Genomic DNA, 12,247 nt, shown 5'->3' on the forward strand with positions numbered 1-12,247 from the left:
CCTGGAGCATAGTGTGCAAAACCTTCTGCAGCTCCGTGGCTTTGTTCCGGTCTGTGCCGGAAGGAGAGGGCATACCCGTGTGAGACCACCTCGAGAACCCAAGTGTCTGTCGTGGTGATCGACCAACACCGGGCGAACTGCAGCAGGCGGCCTCCCACTTTGGGATCCCCCAAAGGGAGGTCCGGACCGTCAGGCCGCAGGCTTGTCATCTGGCTTAGGGGCCGGACGTCTGGTACTCCAGGCCTGCTTCCGGGGCTTGGCCGATTTCTTGGGGCCAGCCTGTCGGGGAAAGGACTGTGCCTTAGGCCTGCCCTGGGCCCTATAAGGCCGAAGTACCTGAACGAGAAGGAACAGCAGCCGACGGGAGACATGCAGATTTAGCTGCCGCCAGCGTGGCTACAATCTTGTCCAGGTCCGGACCGAAGAGAACTTCTCCGTTAAACGGCAACGCCTACAAACCCTTTTTGGAATCAGCGTCCGCCTTCCAGGATCGCAACCACAAGGTGCGACGAGCAGCCACAGCTGCCGAAGAAATTCGAGACGCCAGGGTAATAATATCCAAGGCCGCTTCATTGACATAAGTGGCCGAATCTCGGAGATTGCCGATCAATTCCATCTGCTCAGTCGAACCGTCGGACGCCTCCAACGCATCAGCCCAGCGCTCCATAGCTCTGGAAACCCAGCAAATGGCCATAGCTGGCCGCGCTGCCCCCCCAGCAAGGGAATAGACGGACTTCTATGCAGATCTCCACCTTGCGGTCCGTAGAATCCTTAAGGGAGGACATGGATGGCATGGGTAATGTGGCACTACGGACAAGGCGTGTCACATGAGAATCCACCTGTGGAGGGGATTCCCACTTGGCAAAATAATTGTCCGCAAACGGATACGCCACTGCTAAACGCCTTTGAGGCTGATATCGTTTGCCTGGCTGTTTCCACGCTTCCTCAAGGTGGTCAACTAATTGTCCCGAAAGAGGAAACACTGTGGTATCTCCTTTAACATCCTTGAAAAAGGCGTATTTGGACTGATACCGGAGGCTCCTCATCTTCAATAACTAAAGCAGAACGGACTGCACGAATAAGGCCAGGTATATACACCTTAGACTTAGCGTCCGACTCTTTAGGACGGGGAGGTTCCTGGTCAGAAAGATCCAGAATCTCCCCATCATCGGTCGTCCGTCGTCGTCCACATAAGGAGCAGACAGACACGCCACCGGCCGCTTGTGAGACCGCATCACAGACTCCCCTTGCAACACTTCTGACAACTGCTGTACAGAGCTTGTTAACGAATTAACCCACGCAGGCTCATGAGAGACCTGAGGAGGGGAAACAGGGAGACTGTGGGGTACCATTAGTTGTCTCGGGAACCCCTGCATGGGTGACGACACCACTGACTGCTGGGACAAACCCATCTGAGTGAAGGCAGGCTGCGGAGCTAACTGGCCCACGAGGGTTGAAAGCGCTTTGGCAAAACAAGCCCAGGGCGGCTCCTGTACTGGAGCCGTGACCGTAATCGGTCGCGTCAACGAATAACACCGTCGACATAGTCCCTCCGCACTACCGTCCCCCTCCGCTATAGGTACCTTGCATGTAGTACATAAAAGCTGGAGAGGAAAATCACTTTCAGACATAAGTATGTGACCCCTCTCACTGATACTCGTTAGTATAGTGTGAGACCACCCTGCAAGCACCGCAAGGGCTTTAGCAGAAAGAACAGGGACAGTTAAATGCTGACAGATAGAAAATGAAAGTACAGACAGCAGACGCTAGCACAGGTCACATACAATGCAAAGAAATCAATTCCTGCACTATCAGCGCTGATCCTCAACTACGCAGACTCAGAGCCTGGTAGGACACAGCGCTGCATACACAGACCTTAATCCAACGGAGAGGTATGCAGGGGGACCCAGACCGCGATTCACCGTCCTTCAGCGTCCAGCTCACCATGCTTTCCAAAGATGGCCACCGAGGAGCTAGCGGTGACCCCAGATGCCTACCAGCATCCCGGATCAGTAGCGGCGTTCTGGTACCGGCGGGGGTGTAGGGAAGACAGCATGGACGTCAGAACTGACTGTCCATGCTGTACTTCCAGATGTGCAGCCACAGTTGCATTGAAGAAACTTCAGGGGCTCTTCATAGCCCCCCTCTAACAGGTGCATTCGACTCCGGCCAGGCATCAAACTAAACTGAGATGCCTTGGCTCGGGGGCGGGGTATAGGAGGGGGACCCTAGTGCATCCTGGGAGGCTGAAACTTAACTCTATGGTGCCCGATGTCATCACCTATACCCCAAGGTATCCTGTGGATACCCTATGGACCCTGAAGTAGAAAAAAAAAAAATCTGAAATATTTGGCTGTAACAGAAGGCAGTTTGTTCACCGAAGGGCTTGAGAGCAGTACTATAACGAGCGTCTGCTGGCAACAGTGAAGCATGGCGGAGGTTCCTTGCAAGTTTGGGGCTGCATTTCAGCAAATGGAGTTGAGGATTTGGTCAACATTAATGGTGTCCTCAATGCTGAGAAATACAGGCAAGTACTTATCCATCACGCAATACCACCAGGGAGGCGTCTGATTGACTCCAAATGTATTCTGCAGTAGGACAATAACTCCAAACATACAGTCAGTGTCATTAAGAACTATTTTCAGCATGAAGAAGAACAAGGGAGTCCTGGAAGTGATGATATGGCCCCCACAGAGCCCTTGTCTCATCATTATTGAGTCTGTCTGGGATTACATAGAGACAGAAGGATTAGAGCAAGCCTACATGCACAGAAGATCTGTGGTTCGTTCTCCAAGATGTTAGGAACAACCTCCCTGCAGAGTTCCTTCAAAAAATGTGTGCAAGTGTACGTAAAAGAATTGATGCTGTTTTGAAGGCAAAGGGTGGTATTCCAAATATTGCTTTAATTTAGATTTCTCTTCTGTACATTCACTTTATTTTTATTAATCAAAATGCAAACTGTTAACACTTCTATTTTTGAAAGCATTTTTACTTTGCAGCATTTCATGGGGACTGTTACCGCCGCGCTAAGCCGGCACACAGCTACGCACCCGGCATTTTTGTCGGAGTTCTCCTTGCATTCCCAGGCGGGTGCGAGAAGAGATCCTTTAGCCGCCCAAATAGAGCGGTGTATTGAATAGCTTCTGGAGCTCCCTCCAGCGGCTATTCAACATCGCACGGAATTGAATTCGGCCCTATGTGTGCTGCTCTTAAATATAAAAAAAAGGTGTATATTGTCCGTTTGTTATGTTGGATTATTATTGCTGTATTTGACCACTATGCCACCTTGAAAAAGACTCTGTAGCGAATCGAAGCAGATAGTGTGATTTGATAGCAGGTTTTATTTGATTATTATTATTATTATTATTATAATATTATTATTATTGATTATTTGATATTTGGTTTGATTTGATTTGATGGCAAGTAAATTTCACAACACACAAATGATGCACCTGGTGAGCACCCTCTCATTCATATATATTCACACAAAAGCTAATTTTACTTCAAGTTATTGGTCTTTAAACTGTTCCACATGCAATGGTTTGGAATAGGAGATTTAGCATATATGAGTATCAAGTCTTTCATTTCATTCAGAGAACACAAAAAGTAGAAATTGTTTGCTCATAGCGTGTGTACACAGACTGTGTGAGAAAACATGACAAAACAAATTGTATATGCTGCAGTCAGGTGCTTTAAAAAAAGTCTAGTAAAGTCTGTGTGAATGAGTCTTCAAAAGATCATGACTCACATTGTGTGGTGAAAGTAAGCCACATGCAAACTTGACACTCGCATACGAGCTATAAATAACCCTAATATACTACAGAGGAGAAAACTATAAACATAACCATTCAATGAATAAACAGTTTAGTCAACATTGCAATTACGTTCATGATACAATAAAAAGATAACAGACAATGACCTCAAGTGTGAGAATTATTTTGTCTAAAGGTTTTAATTACGTAATCTTTTTGTGTAGTCTGCTAAAGTGATGTATAAGATGGCCTTCTATTAATAAAGTACAAATTCCTGTCCATCTCAATATTCCATAACACACTTATGGAACATACAGCCATGGCCAAAAGCTTTGAGAATGACATAAGTATAGGTTTTCACAAAGTTTGCTGCTTCAGTGTTTTTAGACCTCTGTCAGATGTTACTATGGTATACTGAAGTAAAATTACAAGCATTTCATAAGAGACAAAGGCTTTTATTGACAACTACATTAATTTTATGCAAAGAATCAATATTTGCTGTATTGACCCTTCTTTTTCAAGACCTCAGCAATTCGCCCTGGCATGCTGTCAATCAAATTCTGGGCCACATACTGACTGATGGCCGCCCATTCTTGCCTAATCAATGCTTGGAGTTTGTCAGAATTTGTGGGTTTTTGTTTGTCCACCTGCCTCTTGCGGATTGACCACAAGTTTTCAATGGGATTAAGGTCTATAGAGTTTCCTGGCCATGGACTAAAAATTTCTATTGTTAGTTTCCCCAAGCCACTTAGTTATCACTTTTGCCTTATGACAAGGTGCTCCATCATGCTGGAAAAGGCATTGTTCGTAAACCAAACTGTTCTTGGATGATTGGGAGAAGTTGCTCTTGGAGGATATTTTGGTACCATTCTTTATTCATGGCTGTGTTCTTAGCTAGGAGTGGGATCACTCATAAATTTTGCCTGAGAAGAAACCTCACGCATGAATGGTCTCGGGATGCTTTACTGTCAAAACTTTTGTCCATGGCTGTACAAATGAAAAAAGGTAGTCCCCCGATTTCTAGTCCATTCGATGCCTTTTTATAACCTACTAACTAGGGTTTGGAAGGAAGAATGGCCCAACACCAAAACAAAAAGCAATATTCCATTCAGTAATTAAATTTTCCGGTTTAAAAAAAACAAAAACAAACAAGCAGCAAACGTATACAGTAGGCCTACTTGATAACTATATCTGCTTAATAACGGAACATCACCAGCTTTAAAGGGCAGACTAGATGGGCCAAGCGGTTCTTATCGGCCGTCAAATTCTATGTTTCTACCTTCAATGGTCTATTTTCCAAATGGACAGTGTTGCCTACATCACTTCTAAAGTATTTTCTACCACCTTATTTCATCCACTCAGAAAAGACAATCACATGCTGCAGGACTAACAGGCAGGGTGCACTATACTACCGACTATAACAACAAAAGTCAGAAAATCATTTAAACATTACAGGGTTAACTCCATATTTATTTGAAGAACCAAACCAACCAAAATTAATCTGCACCAATCTTTTTTTCTTGGACTTTATATTAATCGGTTGGTGTACGTTTCTCAACGCAGCTATTCAGTATTTAATATTGAATTGTTTTCTACCAGGGTGCTACCACACACTAATATATAATTTATATATGAAAGAAAAAAATAGAACTTGAATTTGTAGTGCACAAATAGCATTTTATTTTGTTAGTATGTATACGGTTTAAAATTCGCCATCTTTATATACATTTCTTTTTTAACTTTGAACTTAAATCTATAGATAATACTAGTTTGGGCAAAATATTTGTTAAAACATTAAAGGACATATTCAATTAGCCGTAGGTTTGACCACATTGAATGTGCCCTCTGAGACGCACAGGGAAGCCCAGTGTTACAGGATTTATCGTGGATGGGTTAACATGCACTACTGCACAAGGAAACTGACTTCTAATTCAATAGCTCCAGGCGTTAGATTGCCCAACATGTCCCCTCTTCCTCACTAGGGAAGGAAACAGATATCATGTGAAATCGCTCACAGTGTAGGGCCATGATATCTGCTGGTTTCAAGCGGTCATATAAAATGTCTATCGATTCGACAGACATTTTAGTGACAATGTATGCCCAACATTACATACAAACTAAAAAAAATAAATAAATACTTGCAATTAAACCATTTCCAGTATAAGCAGAGCATTATCCAACACAGTAATTATGGTATCCTTAGATAAACAAAGGGCTCTATGGGGGGACATTTTATTGATAAAGGTGATAGGCTGCTTCTATATTGCAGCAATAACCACTTCCACATGATTGGGAGGGTAAGTTCAACTTAAAAACTTATTACTTAAGATTTATAAAGTGTACAGTATGCTGAACTTTTATTTTTAAAAAGCATAACTATAGAAACATGATAAACTTAAAATTAGCTTCTCTTGATATTAATTTTGCACAGTAAAAGCTACTGCTATACTTTAGTGTCAACTTACTATGCATTAGCCATCATGAAACTACTAAATGATGAAATGCCACTAAAACAAAATCAATAGCAAAATGTCATACCTGCTCAGACTTTTCATCAGTGCTGCTTGGCGATTCAGATGCGTCTTTCACAAAGTAATTATCCACTAGATCTATTTGTCTACATTCTTGTCTGCAAACTGGACATCGTATCACACCAACTGTCAGAGAAATTACATTTAAAAAAATTTAGCACAAAAGCAATGCAGACAAAATTAATTTTCATTGGACTACATTTAATCTAGACCAGGGTATGTATATAATAGTCCTTATGCACCCCAACATACAGATTAAAGATTGAAAGTTTTTTATAGTTCAAAGCCATGATCCTTGTAAACAAACTGAGAATTTACTTTATTGCTGCAATTAACATAAATTAGGAGTCTTTCAGAGCTGCACTACCACCTACTGTAAAGTTTTACAGAAGTGCCATAGCTGCAGGGTTTTATTTGGGGAGGGAGAGGGGTCTTGGGAGAAGGGAGAAGGGGGGAGGGAGGGTTGAAGAACAGTCACACCACCTCCATTTTAAAGTGCCAAGCTAGAACAGTAACTTTGAAAAATAGCAGAAAGCAGCAACTACTGGACCATCAACTAGGGGACAGGTAAATTGGTGGAAATATACAGAAGATGCAGCTTTATAAATACAACACACCTCACTTCCGTGCCATCCAATTTGTGTGTGTAGATCTATATCTATTTGGTCTTTATAGGAGAGAGTGCTCTGGGCAATCATTGCAGTTAAACATCGCATTTAATTGAATTCCCAACATAGGATATAGACAGAGAAATAGGGGGAAATTCAATTCAGTACACAGTTTGCCAACTTAGCGTGGCGCTAACAGCCTCACGGACGGCACATCAGGGAATGTCGGTTCACGCAACTAAACACCAAGGTTAAGTCCCAAGAACCAACATTCTCCGACTTAACTTCTGTCAGACTAAACAGCGCTCTGAATTGAATAGCTCCAGGAGCTCCTTCCTGGCGCTATCAACAGCGCATTTAATTGAATTCCCCCCATAGAGAGAAACTGAGAATTGCACATTCAAGAAAGCTCAAACAGAAAAGAAATGTCTGCCAGATAAAATCAATGTAAACACAAAATCTACTCTACTTTGCCTTAAATATTTAAACTACAAGCAAATATTTAACAAAACCTTATTGCAACTCATCTTCCTTACTATTAGACCATAGCAGATCATTGTCACGGGAGATGGGACTGCAGGCAGCCAGGCTTTCAATTACCTAGTGACATCTAAATGTTCTCCCCAGATTTTTCTTTCCAGCCAGGTGGGGGCCTTCGCAAACATAAAATCTTTTAAATACTGACCCCCATAATGATTAAAACTTGAAATAATTTATATATTCATTCTCTTCTTCTTAGAGGCAAAGATACTGTCCCCACTTGCAGGCTACACATAATATATTTTATACACAACTCTACAGATACTGGCCCCACTTGCAGACTAATTAGTTCAGGTGACTGTTCCAGTCTGAACTTTTATACAGGAGGAGGAATCTTTGCCCTCCAGCCTGACACCGCCCCTGCACTGTGATGGACAACTACCCCCTGCCCCATCCCCTGCTCGGCACTCTCCCCTGACCCAATGCCGTGTCCCCTGACCGGTACCTCCCCCTGCCCGGCACCTCCCCCAGCCCCAATGCGCCGTGTCCAGTCACCTGGAACCTTCACTAAACACGTCCTTATTGCCGGCGGACACGTAGCCTCCAATGTGAAGAACATGACATCGGTGCAGCTCGGCGTCACATCCGGCATCAGTGTCCATGGCAACAAGAATACATGAAGGGTGATCGGGATTGCGGTGCATTAAGGCGGGGGGGAAGTGCCGGGCGAAGCGCTAGCAGAAAGTAGCCTGGGGAGAACACTGCATCTCATAGGAACGCCTGTCTTCAAGTGGGACAGTGAAAACCCATGAGGCGCTCAGCAAAGCTCTATTGTACAGAATACCAAAATTAAGATTGCAAATTCAGCAAAAATTATTAAAAATGTACTCGTCATCCTTAGATTCAGTTATGTGGTGGAGGATAGGGCTGTGTATTTTTTAATATATATATATATATATATATATATATATATTACACACACATACATACACACACAATTCACAAGGTGCGGCACTCACTGTCAGGAATTTCAATATTTTCGTTTGATTGGCATCCGCTACCACTGGTTTCGCCTATCACATGGACCATAAATCATCTGAGTGGGTCCTGGACCACTGTATTATGGAGCATAAACGGTCAGATTTGCTAGATCATCAATAGCAATGAACGATATTAACGATTTCATGAACGAACAATTTCTGACAGTATTTAAATATCGTCCAAATCTGACTGCAAACAGTCGGTTTCATATATGGTTATTCTAAATGCGGACACGAGCATTGTTCGTCCCTATCGCGTCCTGCACTTAAGTCGGTAGATGCAGTTTACAGCGCCTAATGTTGGATGTTTAGTGGAGTCAAACATCACCTTCCATCTTCAGTGCCGGCCATGATGCTGTTAGCGCACGTGCTAAGCCCGCTAATAGCATAGCGGCACTAATTTACTCCAATTTCTGTTCGCACCACAGGAGGGTTCAAGCCGAAATCTTCTAGCTGTGGATCAACAGTGCAGCCAATTGAACAGATTTGGGAACTCATTCCCGGCGCTATTCAACATTCCATTTAATTGAATTGCCCCTTGACATTACAAACCAATGTTACATTGTGGGAATTTTTATTGTTCTTTTTATCCCTGCGTCCAACGGAGCAATTCAATTGTTACTTGGTTCGGGCTCACATACCCATTAATTCTGCTCACCCCCTCCTGAGAAGTGAACAGAAATGTGCGAAAAGCCCGGCTTTTGACACATTTTCCATGTTATACACAGTAGTTTAGACGGGTTTATGAGTTTTACGTGGCTATACCCAGTCTATTGGGACACAACCAGTGCGATAAATTAAATGGGTGCCCAGAGCAAGGATTAAATATCGCCCCTACTAAAGTGATGAGCGATCGGGCACGCAAAGACCCCCTTCCAGGGGGGGGGGGGGGATTCAATTGTTTTAACTCGACCGCAGCGCTCATCTAAAACGACAGAAGCTATTCAATTGTTTTGGAAACCCCGAGCTCCAAGACTGCACTTATTCCATCTAAGGTATGAGCAGAAATCCACCTAAAGTAGGAATTTGAGGCTGGGCGCGAGTGGGTCTTAACTGTAGCATGCCTGGCACTTGGCATAGGACATAGGTTCTCAAATTTGGTCCTCAGGACCCCAAACAGTGAAGGTTTTCCATGTTTCCTCACAGAATGGCAAATTAAATAATTTGCTCCACCTGTGTCTCTTTTAAAATGTGTCAGTGAGTAATGACTACACCTGTGCACCTGCTGGGTGACCTGGAAAACGTGACCTGTGTGGGGTCCTGAGGACAGAGTCTGAGAACCGCTTGCATAGGAGATTCCGCTTTGTGTGCTTAATCCCGTGCATATGGCCGGCAGAATGCAGCCGTGGCGGCAAGCGCTGGACTAGCCACTCAAATAAGTGAACAGCTCCCACCACTTTAGACGGGAGCAATGACAGGCCAAAACAATTGAATCGCCCTTTAAGATTAGAGATCACTTTCCTTATAGCTCTTGAGTTACCATCAAAGAGGGCAATTTAATTTAGCATGAATAGCCACAGGAAGAGGTTCCCAGAGCTATTGAATTAACCACGCTGTTTAACCAGACTAGAGGATTTCTGCTCGCACCATTCTGAGGTGCAAGCAACAATCCAACTTAAGTGATGGTGATGCTGCTTTCTGGTTTAGCACAGCGCTAACCAACTTGCGGCCGGCACTTTAGTCTGAGAATGACGATTAAACAGCCAGCTTAAGGTGCGGTAACCGGCATACTTCAATTTAAGCGATTCTAGTCTGACAGCACAGTCAATTGAATTGCTCTGGTAAATCCTTCTCGGGGCTATACAACATGGCCCCCATGTACTGCACAAATTTAGTTACCCTAACTTTCAAATTGTAGTCTGATAGAATGCATGCATAATATACATTTGCCATTTAGGACTGGTTGAACATTAGAGAAATAGTCTGAGTAATATCTTGACTTATTGACTCCACAGACCTGCTTTTAAGATTAATTGAAATGGGTGGAAAAACAAAAAAAAAGACAAAATGCATCGGAAAAGGAGCAATGAAATAGCAAAGCATATTGTCACGTGTCTCGTGTGGTGTCAACATTGGCATTGCACCATATTTTTTTTTTTTAGAAATGTAACGTCGACCAGCTCGAATTATATAGCTCGAGTTTATTTTATTTTTTTTATCTAGAAAGACCACACTCTGAAATACCTGTTACTACTCATCTTTACATGGAAGCATAGAGGTTTGATCAAAAGCTCAAAGAAGAAGCCACTGTTGCAGTTTCAGTTTGGTTCACCCCCTCTACCCTCCAGGTCAATGCTTAGGGTGCCTACACACATGGCGATATTATACCCGATCTGGCAGACTCAGTCGAATCGGAACAACAGAAAAATATGCTGGTGGTCTCCCTAAGAATAATGCTGGCCACATACACAGCGATATTTTATCCGATCTGGCCAATTACGACACATTGGAACGACAGATAGTGTAAAATATGGCCAAATCCTGAGTAAATCGTGAGTCCCCACTCTCAATCACGATGCGATACTCGTCCCCGCAGGTCGCACATCACATCTTCAGATCTGCCGTGCTGTAGGGCAGATCTGACAATCTCAAGTCACGATACACTGGATTATTTAGGAGGCACGATAGATCGTGTGTCAAATTGGCAGCTTTTTCAGACCAAATCGTGCCCACGACTGCCAGGGAGCTCCCGGGGAGAGTTCAGGGGGAAATCGTACACATTTGGGATTGTGAGCACATCACTGTGTGTGTAGGCACGTCCCCTTTTAATTGGCCACGCCCCCTTTTCGGGCATGAGCGCACCTTTGGTGCGTGCGCAGAAGTGCACTTGCTCTAGGCCCGGCGCCCTACCTGGCGCCGGAACTAGAGTGAACACTAGCTATTCAAAAAGTTTGTGCCACTGCGGCCGTGATAAAACAACTGCAAACATCCCCCCATCCCCTCCCACCTGGAAAGAAAAATTATTTACATCACGACATGAATAGGGCAATATACACTTCAATGCGATGTGCCACCAATAATTCAGCCAGCAAAGTGCCTTCACCCAACTGTTCTAGATACACTTTGGGGTGACTCAATTCAGTCTGCTGTTAACAGCCTCAGGAAGGAGTTCCCGGAGCTATTTAATTCAGCGCGCTGTTCGGCCACCTAAAGGTTTTCTTCTGACACCCTCCTGAGACACATCATAACTGCACATTTTACATAGGGGTAATTAAGTATCTGAAATAAACAATTCTAGAATGCCACATCTTGCCCGGCATCGCAAGTTCTCTTGCACCCTCATGGAGTGTCTGGGCGTCTATACGAATAGGCGCCCGACATTTTTCTTCATTTGGGCGCCCAGGCGGCTAAAATATATACATATATATCATACACACCCATTACATACACACTGGGCTCGATTCAATTCAGCGCGATGCTGAATAGCCCCTCCCGGGGCTATTCAAATCACCTCGCCGTTTGGTCTGACTAAAGTATATCGTGTCGCACCCCCCTGAAGGTGAGAGTTGAAATCCAACAAAAGTGCCAGTCGCGCAGCTGTTTTCCAGCTTAGTGTGGCACTAAAGGTGCCCACACACATCGCGATCAGCACACGATCCCATGATGTGTGCGATTTCCCCTGAACTCTCCCCCGGCAATCCTACTCGCAATTTGGAGTAAAACATTTCCAATCTGACTTAAGATCTATCGTGCATCCAAAGCATTGTGTCCCAGATTGGCAAATCTGCTCTACAGCACGACAGATCTGAAGATGCGATGTACGAGCGGGGATGCGCATTGGCATCGTGATCGTGAGTGGACACTCACGGTTTGGCCATATTTTACACGATTTGTCA

At 44.0% G+C, this 12,247-nt stretch overlaps 1 protein-coding gene across 2 annotated transcripts in view; it reads right to left on the minus strand.

Moving 5' to 3' along the window:
- Positions 1-12,247, minus strand: part of TRIM33 (tripartite motif containing 33) — a 167,767-nt gene that overhangs the window by 110,761 nt on the left and 44,759 nt on the right. For both annotated transcript variants that reach the window (XM_088446302.1, XM_088446301.1), the window contains exon 2: positions 6,291-6,409. In XM_088446302.1, coding sequence (XP_088302428.1) covers positions 6,291-6,409 — 119 coding nt within the window. The remainder of the gene's footprint in view (positions 1-6,290; positions 6,410-12,247) is intronic.

The sequence above is a fragment of the Taudactylus pleione genome, unplaced genomic scaffold, assembly GCF_031769625.1.
Source record: "Taudactylus pleione unplaced genomic scaffold, aTauple2 ptg000396l, whole genome shotgun sequence".
Classification (NCBI taxonomy): domain Eukaryota; kingdom Metazoa; phylum Chordata; class Amphibia; order Anura; family Myobatrachidae; genus Taudactylus; species Taudactylus pleione.